The sequence below is a fragment of the Natator depressus genome, chromosome 1 (genome assembly GCF_965152275.1).
Source record: "Natator depressus isolate rNatDep1 chromosome 1, rNatDep2.hap1, whole genome shotgun sequence".
Lineage (NCBI taxonomy): Eukaryota > Metazoa > Chordata > Testudines > Cheloniidae > Natator > Natator depressus.
This window is the reverse complement of record NC_134234.1, coordinates 318,762,080-318,778,744: the sequence shown is the minus strand read 5'-3', so window position 1 is coordinate 318,778,744 and position 16,665 is coordinate 318,762,080. Positions and strand designations below refer to the sequence as shown.

The following is a 16,665-nucleotide window of genomic DNA, read 5'->3' as shown; positions in this document are numbered from 1 at the left end:
GTGGAATTGATCCTAAAATGGATTCTTGTGTAGGTTAGGTTCTGAGAGCTTTCCAGAGAAAACTGAATGTTCATGTAATGATCCTGGAAGTTTATAGTTTTGTTTTTTGTTTTATAGGTAACATAACAGGCAATAGATAAGAGGACTGCGTTATGGAAAAATTAAAGCCCAAGTTTGCATGCACTTTGCTTGTACTTCATTCGGTGCAAAAATCCTGTCTGCCTGGGGATGAACCCAATTTATACATTTGGCTTATGACTAAATTGGGCACCTACCTGCGCGCGTGCATGCTGGAAAGTTTAACCCTGAGGAAAGAAGGTGAAACAGAAAAGCAGACAGAGGATGCCCAAAAAAGTTTGGCCACTAGTTACCTTTTAATCCATTGAAAATATGAGGAGATGCAGCAGATTCAAATTGACCATTAAATTGCAGAAATCAAAACAACATGTAAGATTTCTCATTTACTGACGACTTCTCAGAATGTTTTTAAAGTACTTGTCATTTTTCTTATAGGGTCTCCAAGCAGCTCAGAAGGAGGCTCAAATTAAAGTTCTTGAAGGACGCCTTAAGCAAACAGAAATTACAAGTTCTACTCAAAATCAGCTGCTATTTCATATGCTGAAAGAGAAGGCAGAATTAAATCCCGAACTTGATGCTTTGCTGGGTCATGCTTTGCAAGGTAATTTAGGCGTGTTATAAAGGGGTAGTACACTGCATGTCAGGTTTGCTTTTCATGCATGATGTACTAGATATTTTAGGTCATTACTTTTCTGAATAGATGCTGTATTTTAACATCTTACATTTAAAAATATACTCCACACTTGACGTGCATGCAAACCATTTTGAAAGTGTAATTGGGGTGACCAGACGTCCTGATATTAAGGGCTTTATGTTATATAGGCAACTTTATCTCTCCCCCCCCCTCGCCCCATGGTGTCCCGATTTTTCACATTTGCTGTCTGATCACCCTAACTGTAATGTCCATGCAACAGGGAAGTGCAGGAAATAAGGAAGTTTTGATCGCCACAATTTTTTTAACTCAAAATGTACTGCCTATTGTTTCTACAAAAATTAATATTGACAATTTGGTATTATTTAAACTTCTAAACATTAAATTCTAAATATTTGTCCCCCTTCTCTCTTCATATATTTGTACTTTTTGAAGGAGGTGCTAAATGTCTGCTACAGCATCTATTCTGCTTTCTCTTAGGTGAAACTATGAATAATATAGTTTAATGTGGGATTTTTTGTAATGGATCTGTTTTGATTGGAGTGTTGCTTTTTGTTTCCTTGTTGCTGTTATTTACACAGACCTAGATAGCATACCACTGGGTAAGTATGTTTAGCTTCCTGTGTACTGTACAGCTGCATGAGTTACTAATTGTTCATGTACACTAACTGGTGCATCCTAGAATTTGTGAGCGTGTGAACAGTTTGCATGTACTATTTCATATACATACTCATTACCACACAAGCTTAAAAAACATTCTTTCCTTTAGTGACACCACTTAAAAACACTCGTAAGTACTCAAGCCCACATTAAGAAGTGAGTGCAGCAAATACAGTTGTAGATAAAACTTGTTCCTAATTTACTTGTTAAAGAGCCTACAGTATGTTTTTTTATATATATATATCTCAGTAGGGTATTTCATCACATTTTATTATTGCTGTAGCTGTGACAAATAACATTTGTATTTGACATTAAAAATAACTCTTAACATGCAATTAATTTTTAACCTTTTGCAGATAATTATCTTCAAACTTAAATGCTTTACAGAACGTGTATAATGCACACTGTATAACAGACTATTTTACACTCTTATTCAAGACTTAATTTATTTTAATCATTTTGTGGACTCAGTATATATTTTGTCACTTTAAAATTATTAGCAAGGTAGGGAATACAAATTTAAAAAATCCTCCAAAACACCACATTATTTTGGTTGCTCTCTATGAATACATCAGAAATACCTCAGGTTTCACAAAATCTGCAATTCTTTCTATATAGTTTTGCAAAGTTTCTAACCACATTGAACTGTCTTATACTAATTTGCATATAAGTCAGATAACTTTCAGGGGTAGGGTTTTATTTAACCCAGTGATACTTCATAGAAGATTTTGCATTTAAGGAGGCAGATGCCCCATTCATTATGAAGGTCTGTTGGTTTAAACCATCATAGCTTTGTTGGCTTCATTGGCACTGAGATAATTTTACATCAGCTGAAGATCCATCTCAAAATATGTTGTTGCATCAAGCTAGTATTCATTCAGGAATGATGTCAAAGGTTATCAAAGGTTATAGCTTGGATAAAATAGAAACTTGATCATTTAATGTTAATAACTTTTTATATACTCAATAATAAGTGTAAGCTTATTAAGTCAATTTGAATTAGAATAACATTTCTCCAACCTGCAGTCAATGTTATAGTTTCTTCAGCTTTGGATATATTTTTATTCTGTCAAATTAAGTCAGGCACTTCTTAGGGGTATTCAAAATCAAAATAGATATAGAGATATTCTGCAAGTATTTGCACAGTGCCTTTCATCTGATAATCTCAGAACACTTTGGAAGCATGAACTGTCCTGCAACACTCCTGTGAAGTAAATTAGCTGTAGTATTTTCACTTTGCAATGAGGAAACTGAGTCATGGTGAGGTTAAGGCATCTGCCCAAGACCTGACAAGTGAGGAAAATTTTTCTTCTTTGAGTAGTGTCCCTATGGGTGCTACACTGTAGGTGTGCTTGCATCCTTGCGCTGCTGATCAGGAACTTCTGTAGCAGTCTGTGTTGGGCCTGCACACGCATTGTCTCTACTCATGCTGAGCCACGGTACTAGCCAGTGTGCGCGGGCTAACCTTCCTCAGTTCCTTGTCTACCATCCCTGGCTAGAGAAGGAGGCATTAGCAGTCCATTAAGACTATCGTCTTAATCTACATACTTATAGTTAGTTAGTCTCCTAGTTATAGTTTTTCCCCTTCCTTTATTTTATCCTTAATAATAATAAAAAAAAAAGTCTATTTTTTCTTCCTGCCTTTTCTCCCCTATCGTGGACCCTTTCCCCCATCTGGGTATGCCTGGTTCTTTGGGCTTCAAGAAATGCCTTACTTGGAAAGAGGTGATCCCGATCGTGGCTAAGCACACTCTCAGTGCATTCACTGCCTCAGAGAAGGCCACGTACAACAGAAGTGTGGTCTTTGCCAACAACTCCAGCCAAGATCCCGCAAAGACGGAGCTCCGCCAGAAGATTATCTTCATGGAGGCAGCTCTCCGACCTAAGTCACATGGTAGATGTGAGTCTTTCCCACAGCCTTCTAGATCTAAGGGCTGCAGGTCGAAGAAGCAGGCTGCAGACTCTTCTCTCAAATCATCTAAGAAGAGAGTGGGAAGCCCCTATAGTGAACCCCAAGATCGCGAATCACCATCTCACTTGATATCTTTGATCCTTCCAGCACCAAGGCCATCTCGGTCTGGCACCCATGGCTCACAGAAATCGCAGCAAAAGTCGTCTGCCAAGGATGAGGGAGAAGGCATGATGGCTTCGTCTGGAGAGGAGGAGGATATTATCTTTGATTCATTTCCTCTTCAGTACTGGCTTTCTGTTCCTCTCAGTCTCAAGAGTCTCAGTCTCAAGAGGCTCGGTGCAGAGGTCTCGGAACCAAGAGGACCGATGTGGGCTTGTGTACTGGGAGTGTGTTTTTAGAGGAGTTCTTACTCCTGTCCTTCAGTGCCAATGACTCGGTGCCCATACCCATTGGGTCCGTAGGCCTGTCAGTGCGGTCAGTCCCGGAAGTGACATCACTTCCCCCCCGGACCCGTAGGGATGGCCCTGCTCGGTATTTCCTAATACCCAAAAGAAGGGAGGTTGGAGACCCATACTAGACCTCAGAGCTCTCAGCAAGTTTGTCAAGGCTCAAAAATTCAAGATGATCATTATAGCATTGGAACAGGGAGACTAGTTTTCAGCCCTTGACCTCTACGGTGCCTATTTTTACATCTCAATCCTACTGGCTCACAGATGATTTCTCAGATTCACTCTGGGACACGACCACTACCAATACAGAGTGCTCCTCTTCAGGCTGTCATCAGCTCCAAGAGTATTTTCCAAGGTTCTCTCAGTGGTGGCCATTCATTTACACTCTCAAGGGATAAAGATTTGCCTCTACCTGGACAATTGTCTACCCAGAGCTCGATCTCTCCAGGAGGCTCACCATTCACCAACACTTCAATATATTTGTTTGCAGAACTGGGTCTACAGATCAACACTCAGAACTCAACGCTCACTCCCGTGCAATGCCTGGAATTCCTGGGACCGACCTCGACAGATTACAGGCCAAAGCCCTCTTACCTCAGCACAGGTCCCTATGCTTAGTCACACTTATAGACGCCATTCAAAGCAGCCCACAACTCTTTGGACATATGGCAGCAGGCATAGCGGTGATAGCTCATGCCAGGCTTCACATAAGATGCCGCCCAATGCAGTTCGGCTTGGTTTGCAGACTGAACAATTATAGGTTGGACAAACCCCTATCACTACCCACCAGGATCAAAAACTCCTTAAACTGGTCAAAGGACCCAGCTAATGTTTGCAAAGGGATCCCCTTCTCACAAACATCACCATCATTGCTCCTCACCACCAATGCATCACACATAGGGAGGGGTGCACACCTAAATGGCATCACGACACAAGGCAAATAGTCACCCATGGAGATATCTCTCCACATCAATCTCCTTGTGGAATGCCTACACCCGTTTCCTTCCATTGATCACAGGATCACACACAAAGATCCTGACAGACAACATAGCCTGTATGTACTACATCAATCGGCAGGGGGGAGCCAGATCACCCTCCCTATATGCAGAAGCGATGAGATTATGGAATTGGTGCATCTGACATAATGTTACACTGTCTGTGGTGTATCTGCTGGGTACTCAAATCTCAATAGCGGACAGTCTCCATCACAAATTTCCACACAATCATGAGTGGAAGATACACCCATCCGTACTTCACGACCTATTTAGATGATAGGAGACACCATCTTCGCCACTCACCTGAACAAGAAGTGTCCACACTACTGCTCCATAGCGGGGATTGGACGACACTCTTTAGGTGATGCTCTCCTCCTCCCCTGGGACAGGGACCTTCTCTATGCGTCCCTCCATTTCCCCTACTGTCGAAGATCCTGCTGAAAATAAAAAGGAACAGAGCTTGGGTCATTCTGATTGCTCCTACTTGGCCGAGACAGACCTGGTACTCTTACCTGTCACAGCTTGCAACGTGTCTGCTGATCTGTCTCTGAGCCACTCCGCTCCTGCTTTCACAGAAAAAAGGAAATACCCTACATCCCAACTTGGGGATGCTCCGCCTCAAGGCTTGGTTTCTGTTTGGTTCCAACACCTAGAAAGCTCCTGTTCAAGAGAGGTACAAGAAATTCTGTTATACAATAGAAAGTCCTCGACACGGCACATTTACCTGCAGAAATAGTCCAGGTTTCAGATTTGGTGCGTGTCCCAACAGATCTCCGCAGCATCCACAACTCTTCCACATATAGACTATGCTTTAACCCTAAAATGGCCCGGTCTATATCGAAGCTCTCCGAGGGTCCACCTAGCGGCTATTACAGTTTTTCACCAACCTGTAGAGGAGCACTCAGTGCTGTCACATCCAACTACTAAAAGGTTCCTCAAAGGCATATGTGATGGGGTATGCATACCCCGCACTGGGCAAGATAGGATTAACTCTGCATTATGGGCGGTGCAAGCCCCACCCTTCAGACCATGCTGGCATACACCAACTACTACCACAGTATAAAAAGGAGCAGCCCAGCTCATTCTAGGCTGATCGCCAAGGAGAGAAGACACTTGGTGGAGACTCCAGACCAGAAGCTGCTATAGCTGCAGACTGCAAGAGCTCGAGGACCCGGAGCTCAGATTGGTAACCTGCAACCCTCAACGAGCATCCGGGAGCTGGAGTTCCAGAGCGTTAACCCAGCCAGGGAACCCGGAGATCCTGACGGCATAGCGACTGCTACCTCAGTAACCACAGTAGGAAGTGGCCCAGGGAAGCAAGGGGAGTGGTATCTACCACCTGAGCAAAGTCAGCATGTTGTGGTAGGATTCCCTGCTGACTGGGTGATGACTAACCCCATTGCTGACAGGGCCCTGGGCTGGGACCCAGTGGAGAGGGAGGGCCCGGGTCTCCCATCATGGCCACCACCCACCCCTAGGGAGTGGCCCACTTCCCTGACTCTGGCTGATAGGCCACATGGCCTTGACCCTAAGGGCAGGTACATTGACTCTGGCCGCTAGGCCACACAGCCCTGACCCCAAGGGCCATCATATTGACCCTGGCCTCTAGGCCGTGTTGTTTTCAGCCCGAGGACCGTCTGGCAGACCGTAACCCCAGTGGGATCACACCCCACCCCAAAGGAGGATGGGGTGTGCATACCTCCCGACAGCATAGTAAACCTCTTCCCTCAACCTCGACTTCTGACTCCACATGGGACCTGAGCCTTGTACTGAAAGGACTGACTAGGCCCCACTTCAAATCCATGGCCACCTGTTCGCTAACATACCTGTCCATGAAAATGGCCTTCCTGGTAGCAATTACCTTGGCCAGGAGAAAAGGAGAGATAGCAGCTCTGATGGCGCATCCTTCTTACACGGTATTTTTTCCACACAAGGTTACACTCAGCCCACACCCAAAATTCATCCCTAAGGTAACCTCTCAGTTTCACATGAATCAGTTGATTCATCTTCCAATCTTCTGCCCCAACCCTAACTGAGACAACAAGCAGGGCTATATTGCTTACCCTAGATGTCAGGAGAGCCCTAGCCTTCTACCTAAGGACAGGACAAAGGCCTTCAGGAAGTCCCCTAGGCTTTTCCTCTCCATGGTGGAAAGATCCAAGGGCTCAGCAATATCAGCCCAAAGACTTTCCAAGTGGATCTCGAATTGTGCTGTCATCTGTAACTGATGCAAGTCCTGGCCCTCCAGAAGGGGTACTGCTCGGGAGTCACCTACAGTGGAGCACCCGTAGGGACACTACTCGAAGAAGTTACTCACCTTGTGCAGTAACAATGGTTATTCGAGATGTGTCCCCCTATGGGTGCTCTACAACCCACCCATCTCCCCTCTATTTCACAGTTCTTGTCTTGACTCTGCACTAGAGAAGGAACTGAGGAGGGTTAGCCCGCGCACGCTGGCTGGCCTCAGGGTGCAGCACGAGGAGAGACAGCGCATGCGTGGGCCCAACAAACACTGCTACTGAAGTTCTCCAATCAGCAGTGCAGGGACACAAGCACACCTACAGTGGAGCACCTGTAGGGGGACACATCTTGAAGAACCATTGTTGCTGCAAAAGGCGAGTAATTTCTTCTTCTAGTATTGCATCCAGTTGGGAAAAATATTATGGTCTAGAATGACAGGGTGGCTGACACTATTTTCTGATGCCTTAGGGCTCTTGCTTCCCTAAAAAGTCCTGCTTCCACTGATAGCAGTGGTAAAATTCCCATTGACCTCAAGAGGAGCAGGATGAAACCCAAAATAGAACTCCAGCTCCCTTCTTCAGAATAACATTTATCCATATTAGTCCTATGCATAAAGCAAAGTGGAAATGTATTAATGCATTAAACCTTTCTAAACTTAGAAACAACTTTCTTTTAAAAGACCAAAAAAAAGTCATCATTTAAAAAAAAAAAAAGTGGTTTTGTCTCTTATGCTGAGAAAGTCATTCCTCTTCAGGTGTGTATGCACGCGCACACATACACTGGTCACAGTGATAGATATTATGTAATTAGGTCAACAAGGTCCATCCTGTGCTGTTTTACGCTGCGTGGCAACTAACGAGACAGCTGCACTGCTTGACGTGCCCAATTCATTTTATAAATAGAGAATAAACCATATCCTGAGTTACAAGTACAAAGTGAGAGTGGGTTGTGTGTCCACCACTCTCCTGATGTGTTGTTATAGCTTTCTAAGTCACAATCTGCTTGTACTATATTTTATTGTTTATTATAGGACTTTCTTCCACCTCTCCTCTCCCCTCCCTTTCCCATTCAGACTGGCAATATAGCAACTATTCATGAAATGTTGCTAGAGTGACTAATTTCTGAATCACCACTAGAATTGTTTTTCTCGTTAATGAGATCTGGCCATTCATGAGTATGACTCACAGCCATGAATGAGCTGATCAGTCTTGAGAGGGGAGCAAGGCAAGTGTCATTTCCTCGGAATGAAATATTATGTCTCTCTGTACCCTTGTCAAACTAGTTACATTCTGACAGTTTGTCCTCACCTCCAAGACGCTCTGCTGTTCTTTGTCCATGTGCATCTTTGCTTTCATCTCCTGGTACTCTTCGCCCACCCCCCTCCCCCGCCCATCTGGTGGGCTGCTCACCTTAATGTTCCCGTTGTCTCCACTCTCTCAGAACTCCACGTCTGATTTCACTATGCCACCTGTCATGGCCTCCCTCCTTTGTGCCTAGCAATCTCACTTCAAATCCTACCTCAAAACCCATTTCATTTGGTTAGTACTACATGCTAGTCTCCACTGAGGGGCTTCCCAAAGTCCTTCGTGGGCTTTGATTATAAAACAAACATTAAAAGGAGTTAATGTAACATGACAACTCAATTGAGTCCACAAACAAAACCTTCTACTGTTTTCCCCCTCTACAGCATTTTTGATTATCTGGCTTTTATTTTGTTGTGTTAGCTATAAAAATTCGGTTATAAGCGTCTTGTGGCAGGGATGCAGAGTTAAATTCAGCCCTAGTGTCCATAAGTCACTGAGAAATATGTTAATTTTATCCTCAGTGTTTTGGAGGTCTTGCTAGAAAGAAAGGTATTCTTCTGTCTTGTCTTTCCTCTTTTTTGCAGACACATATTAATGAAATACTTACAGAAGGCTCAATGTGGTCTCAAAATCTAAAGAGGAACAAAAGGAGAACATTTGAAGTAGTATTCCTGTTACTCGTCTGTCTGTGTAGTATTGTTATATTTATCCAATAACTAAAGTTATATTGTTAAACTAGTACAAAAGTAGAAGATGCATCACCTGGGTTTAGGTTGACAAGGTCTTTGGAGATTGTGGAAGCATTTTTGGATGTGGATAGCCTGATGTGTACAAAAAGGCAGCATTTGCATTCACCCAATTTATTCACTACTGTGTGTGGTTCAGATGAGTGCTATCTTTCCTACTTCTTTCAAAAGTATGAACTTGGATAAATGTATAGACAAGCTTGGTTTAACATTGATACTAGAGCTGGTAGGGAATTTTTCGATGAAACTTTTTTTGTCAAAAAAATGCTGATTTGTTGAAACTGAAACTATGGGAAACATACAGGGTTAGATGAAAGTTTCATCAAGAAGTTTCTCAGGTCTAAGGATGGAATTTCTAGAGGGAGAAAGACTGAGACGCACCACAGAATCACTGAGTAGTTAGGGCACTCATTTGTGGTGTGTTATCTGGGACCCGATTGGGAGCAGACACTTGAACACAGATCTTCCAGCCGCATCCCAGGGGAGTGTCCTGACCACCAGCCTGTTGGCTAGTCTGGGGTTTAGAGATCTCTCATCCTCTCCTGTTGGAGCTATCCTACTGTACCTATTTCAGAGCAGGGACTCAAATCCAGGTTTCCTGTATCCCAAGGTATATCTAAGAAAACAAGTAAGGAAAATTATAGATTTTCTTTATTGTTGTGTAATAAAGTGACTTTAGATTTCAGCAAAACAATATTGAATACATGGGATTATTTGAATGTGCTGAATAATTAAGGGACTTGACTTAAATATTACATCTACTGCATTTTTTAAAAAACAATGTTCTAAAGTAATACTGTACTCAGTTAAAATGCAAATAAGTGCTATTGCCTTCTCGCATAAGGTAACACATTATATAGTTCTGTTTTCCTTTGTCACATTTCGTAGTTTTTGTGTTTTTAAATTACATTGTTTTTAATATCAAAAGTACGTAAACACTGGACTGGTTAACTTAATTTACCATCTTGTATTGTTTGCATGCAAATTTGTTAATCTGATGTTGATGATTTACTGTTACAGTGAATGACATGCATGCTGACGTTGTCTTATGTGAACAGATGTTTATATCTGTTTTGTTAGAGGAGTCAGTTCTACTGCACAGCCTCTTTTTGCACTTAGTTTAAATATAGAGTTTGTAGTTTTTTAGGAAGCTGTTCTGCAATGTTAGAGGGTGGTATCATACTCTTCTAAAATGTAAATGCTTGTATACTAATAAAGTGCTTGCTTTTGTCAACCCAATCATAGAAAATAGTCCCCAGCTCACTTGGCTAACAGAAATAGGGGAAAAAAATTTTACCTCAGAATCAGAATGTCCCTTCGTGTATCTGAATAATTCCAAAAGAAGAGGGGGAGAGAGAGCTGTCATGTTTGTTATGAATGCATTTCACACTACTCACTATTAATCTTTTCTTTCTGTCTTTCCTCCATTTTTCTCGAATTTCCCATATAAGTACATCATTCTGGTTTTTTACACTTCATTGGTATAATTGGTATAATTTCATTGGTATAATTTCCTGTATAAGTACATCATTCTGGTTTTTTACACTTCACTGCAAAAAATGTAGGGATGCTCTCTTGACACTATACTCTTAGGCTGAGATTTTTCAATGGGAACTGCCAGTGAGGTCTCTTGAACTCTTTTGAAAATAACCACTTTGATATATATTTCCTCACTGGAAGATAGATGTAGATGAATTAAATGTTTCAGTGTTTTCTAGGAAGCACTTTCAGTCCACGTACCTGTGATGCATGAGCTTTCTAACATTATCTTTTTGAAAATTTTCTAGAAAATGTAGAAGATAGTACTGATGAAGATGCCCCACTGCACAGCCCTGGAGCAGAAGGAAGGTAAGAGAGCTCTGTAAATTGTATAACTTGCCTTGTTTCCAGAAAACTAAATGCAACTTCTTTTCTTTTACTAAGTCATTATTGCTCCCTTAGAAAATATTTTTTATACTGGTGTCTTCTCATTTTACCCACAAATTCAGCCCCAAAAAAAAATTGTCAAAGGAGTAAAGAAAAAATACTTTAGTTCTGCAAAAATGAATTAGTGTCACTGTTCTCCTTTTAGTTCCTTGTCTTCAGACCTCATGAAGCTTTGTGGTGAAGTCAAGCCCAAAAGCAAGGTAAGACACACTGTGGTAATAACACTTGTAAAGCACTTTCTTTGAGAGTCATGTATGGTTCTTCTACAACCATTAATGAAATAAGTCTCACAACAACACTGTGACATAGTGAAGTGTTGTTCACTTCACTTTAAAGCAGATTAATTAGGAGTCAAGTTCCCCTCGGTAAAGTGACTGTAAGTGGCATTATAGGATTTCATGTTTGTCTCAAAATTTCCAGATCAGATTTGTTCAGTTTTGGGGAAAAAATGTTTTCTTCTACTGCCAGCACCCCAATTCAGCACAGCACTTAACTATGGTGTCAAAGAGGCATAAGCACAATGTGAATTAAGCACATGTTTAACGTTAAACATTTGCTTAAGTGCTCTGCTGAATCAGGGCCTTAGTCTGTGGTTGGAGAAGTGTTATTGAGGGTATAATTTGGCCTATAGGATCTTAATTACAAGTGGTGATGCATTAGGAAAAAAGGAACCAAGTCTGACTTTCAGATGCCAGGTAGAGTTTGAACAAATTTGGTCTGGAAATCATTGATCCAAAATAAGCATGGAGCCACCATTTTTATAAAGTGACTTCTCAGATTAGAGCTGCATTTTTAAAATTAGACATTCCTTCCCTGAGATGAACTCAAATACCTCAGAACAAAAAAAGAGTTTGAAATACGTATTTCAAAAAGTTCTCTATATTTTAAGAATTTCTCCTTTTCTCATTTTAAAACATTCTGAAGGTTTTTTTTAGACAGTAGAAATAAAAATTGGTGTAGTAGTTTTAGTATTCTTGGTAATTAAAAACTTTAAGAAGACAACGGTATAGAAGTTATATTCCTCAAATGTTGTCAGTAAAGATGCACAACTACTGGGCCCTTTTTAAGGTCTAAGCTAGTTTGAAGTACAGCTCCATTCTTTGTGCTCCTTACTTTTCTGATCTTCAAGATGTTCACGTTGTATAGTGGCTGTCAGTCGCACAACAGCTGCAGCTTCTCTTTCCAAATGTTGCACACACCAACGCTTCTCTGTGTCAGAGATGCAAAGTGATCATTTGGCACAGAAAAAGTTGTTGTTTTATATTGGAACATTTCCTATGCTTTTAGGCCATTCTTCAACAAAGCGTATTCCTCGGTGCTTTACTAAATATGGATGGGATTACCATGTGCTTACAATTAAACATGCTTTGTTGAACTGGGTGCTGTAATGAGATGGCCTGCCTCTTTAAGGGCTGGAGGCATGGAGCTGGCCAGCCCCATACAGTTAGTCCTGCTGCCTCACTTGGGATGAGATGTGGGGTTTAATTAGTGGAACCAGTTGGGAACAGGGAAGGGGATTCCCCTATATAAAGCAGCAGGAAGCTGCAGAGTGGGGGTTGCTCAGGGAGAGACAACCAGAGTGAAGGTAGAGTAAGAGACTTCAGCAAGGATCTGCCAAGGCAGGAATGGCTAGTGGGAGCAAGTAGACTCCAGCAGGAAACCCTGACTTTTCAGAGAAAAGGCTCCAGGAAGGAAAGGCTTGGGAGATGCCCAGCAAGAAAACTGAGAGTATGTACTTGATGGGGATTTGAGAACTTTTATTTTTGATATTAATAAATCCAGCCTCAGAGAGGGGTGTTGCTGAACTTGAGAAGAGTTTGTTTTGCTAATTTGATTAAGAGATCCCTGAAAATTTGGGAAATGAAGGCAGTACCTCAGCACAGCAACCTCTGGCCACGGTTGTTCAGGGGACGCTCAGGATGCAGCAGTTACAGAGATTTATTTATTTCACACCATCTCCTTCCCTTTGTAACATGGACAGGTGACTGCACTTGTCATCATGTCAAATAACTATTTTATGCTGTTGAAACTTGACCAAGGTCCCCATACTGCTCTCATTGAAGCCAACTAAAAAGATTAAAAGCAAACTCCATGATTTAGTTTCCAAAGATAGTTGACAGTTAAGTATAACTGGTGTAACTACTGAACAATAAAAATTAAGAATGCACTTAAAAATATATCACTGACACACTCTATCAATGCTCTTATGTTTAAAAAAGAGTTGATTGTTTGTTTATTTATTTTAAATCCAGGCCCGCCGGAGGACCACTACTCAGATGGAATTGCTATATGCAGATAGCAGCGATTTAGCTTCTGAGAGTAGTGCAGCAGACACCATATTGCCTGGCCCTCTTACACCTGTTGCAGAAGTGCAAGAGAGTGGGATGCATACCGATACAAGTGATACTTCTGCTAGGGAAAGGGACCTCATTCCCCCACCATCTGGCTTACCTTCTAAAATAGGCAGCATGTAAGTTTGGCCAAGCTGTACTAACGACTTTTTGCTTTTGAAAAACGCATGTTGCCAATTTCTTGTAATCTCTGATTTTGAATTTTACAAAGGGGGACAATTGATCTTAGACTAACTAAGTAGCATTCAGAAATCTGTTCCCTCTGTCTCCACAGCCACCCCATGCAGCATACATATGCTGTTGTAATTAATATATTTTGAGACATTTTTAAGTAGCTTTCTTTAGCTAAGCTACTTTAGGTTTGTTTGTAAATAGTGGATGCAATCATTTGGTACCATGGATGCTTCTGTTTTGTTAGTGATGTGTGAAATGCAAATTCTAGAGGGAAAAATCTTTTCAGAAATGTCAACAAGACCTTAAAAAGAAACACATTGTAAATCCAAAGTAAAGCATATTAGAACAAAGCAACCTAATGTAAACTTAAATTTTGTAGTTAATAATAAAGGTCAGAGTCCTAATGACTTGGGGCGGGGGGACTTAAGATGTATTCCGCGTTTCCGGTGTTTAAAATGGAGCAGTCTAAATTTACAGTAAATAATAAAAACCTTATCTATTTTAATAATCGTGTATGATCAAAAAACAACACTGTAAACATACATCTGAGTTCCATTGGTGCCTTTCCAACTATAGTACACTTTAGCTGAAGAATAGTTTTTAATCATTGATAATTACTTAATAATAACTTAATTTTATTTAACAATTTTAATTTTGGGGACATAAATCTTTTCTCACTTCTTATATACTGAAATTACTGTTGTTTTCAGCCATTCACAGGCAGGGAGCTTTTTGCTTTTTAGATACTAACCCCACATTCTGTCACATGTAAGCTGAATGCACTTGCCACATTCAATAATATGAAAAAATATAGCTGACAAGCCCCATAGCTATCTTTAGGTTATAGATGCTGAAGTAAGGCATTTTTCACCAGGTCCCATCTGTCCTGTTCCCTTCAAACTATTACTTTTTTCATGGAAGCCTTCACTGTTAAGTGCACACTTGCTTTTAGTTTTAAGTTTCATATTTTTCTAGCATGCGCTTGAGGTGGCAGAAATAAACAGTAAAACACTGCTGACAGCGATTGTTAACGTATGCTGATGGCTTCATTACTTTTACAAGTAGAATATGCTCAGAAGGAATGCTACTGGTGATGCAGAGGGGGGAATGATGATCAGGATAGGCTGAGAAACCTGCTTGTTTCAGCATTTAGTGTGTGAGATGAGACTGTTGGAGCTCCAAGATTTAATAACATCAAGGGTTATGACCTGGCATCCAACGTTCAGGTAATATCATCTTTTTGCTTCACTGCATCTTCTAAATTGTATCCATTATGAAAAATGATTAGCAATGAGGCAAAATAAAATTATCTAAATTCAAACTTTGGAAGCATTGGGCCTCTGTAGTAAATTGTTCTGCTCAGGAGTGGACTTCACTTATTTCTGTATTTTATTGATCATACTTTAGCAGATGAGTTATAAAACTTTTGTCTCAAACAGTTCTTAGTGACTTCCACATTGTAGGTATCTGTTTAATACTCTCCCTCCTTTAGAACTTATATTAATTTACTTTCTACGTTATTAAAATTTTTCCTTGTTACACTTCCAGGTTATTGCTGATATTTGTTGTTGAAACAAGGTTCCCTCTTATAATCCATCTGTTCTTCTGACTGGATCCTGCAGTAAAGTTGCAGTGCCAACTCTGTTGCATCAAAATAGTTCCTATCACAGCAGAACGGGAGGTTATTACTTCTTTGTAGGGTCATGGAGCTGAAATAATAGTGGGGTAGGCAAGGGAAACTATCTATAAGAGAGAGCTCTATAATCTACAATAGTAGGAGAAAGCAAAAACATCTTGTAAATTATTTCTTTCTGTAGATGTTCACTTCCTGCAGTTTCCCTGAAAAAAAGTCCCTTTTGAGAGCTCAAGCCAGCTCTCATTGAAGTGATGGACTTTTTCCATTTTTTCAGAGTAAAAATCCAGCCCTAATTCAATACCTTATTAATACCACAGTGTCATAGATAAATATCCAACTATTCTTTTAAAATTGGATTATTTAGATGCAATACCCCACATGTCTGCAGTATGGTGCTGTTTGTTTTGGTAAGGCCTTGTCTACTTGGAAAGTTACACCAATTTAACTTAAATCTGTTTTTAACTGGCTTAGTTAAACGGGTGCAAGCCCCTTTGTGAGCACTCTTTCAGTTCAGCTTGAGTGAGTTATTTCAGTTTATCTTAAACTAATCCCTAATAGGCTTAAACTGAACTGAAATAAGCCTGGTTTAAACCAAGATGAGAGGGTCCACACAGCCTTTTGCAGTGGTTTAGCTAAATCAGTTTAAAAATCACACACTAAGTTAAACTAGTGCAGCTTTCTTGTGTAAGCAGGACATAAGTATATAGGAATGGATTCTGATCTTGGATATTAAACACCAGCAGTGATGTCAAGCATAAAGCCCTCATTTCAGAACTGGCCCTCATGATATAGTTGTCTGCTGTATTGAAAACTTTAAGGGTATGTCTACATTGTAGAATAGGTGTGTTCTTAATTCAGGTTAAAACATCACTGAAGGCACAACAAACTCAGTTTTGCAGGTCAAGTTAAAGCCTATAGGGGAGCCTGTCGTTGAACTTGAGCTGCCAACACAAGTTAAAATGCTATTTTAACCAGAGCTAACTTGAGTTAAAAACACACCTTGTTTTGCAATGTAGATATAAGAAACATAAGAATGGCCATACTGGGTCACATCAGTGGTCCATCAAGCCTGATATGCTGTCTTCCAACAGTGGCCAATGCCAGATGCTTCAGGGGGAATGAACAGTCAAGGGCAATTATCAAGTGATCCATCCCCTGTTGTCCAGTCACAGCATCTGGCAGTCAGAGGCTTAGCCATCTTGGCTAATAGCCCTTGATGGACCTGTCCTTCCTGAACTTATCTAATTCCTGATCCTGTGTGCCATTTAGGACTAAATGCTTCTCCCTTTGTGGGTTCCAGGACTAGCTGTTCCAAGACCTCTCCGTCTGAACAGTGTGCTCCTCTGCACCTGTCGGCTTTACATGCCAGCAATCTGATTCTGTTGTGGTTTAGGTGGAGTGTATCCTTCCTGTATAGGCTCTTCCTTTCCCCAAATGTTGCCCACTTCCTAATAAACCTAAAACTCTCCTCCATCCAGCATCATCTCATCCACTCATTGAGACCTTGTGGTTCTGCTTGTCTAACTGGCCCTACACATGGA

At 41.0% G+C, this 16,665-nt stretch overlaps 1 protein-coding gene across 12 annotated transcripts in view; it reads left to right on the top strand.

Moving 5' to 3' along the window:
* Positions 1-16,665, top strand: part of KIF21A (kinesin family member 21A) — a 177,671-nt gene that overhangs the window by 127,527 nt on the left and 33,479 nt on the right. For 8 of the 12 annotated variants that reach the window (XM_074942441.1, XM_074942439.1, XM_074942438.1 and 5 more), the window contains 5 exons: positions 514-679; positions 1,312-1,332; positions 10,825-10,885; positions 11,109-11,163; positions 13,216-13,433. In XM_074942441.1, the coding sequence (XP_074798542.1) occupies positions 514-679; positions 1,312-1,332; positions 10,825-10,885; positions 11,109-11,163; positions 13,216-13,433 (521 nt within the window). The remainder of the gene's footprint in view (positions 1-513; positions 680-1,311; positions 1,333-10,824; positions 10,886-11,108; positions 11,164-13,215; positions 13,434-16,665) is intronic. The other 4 variants (XM_074942440.1, XM_074942433.1, XM_074942437.1 and 1 more) reach the window with 1 other exon arrangement.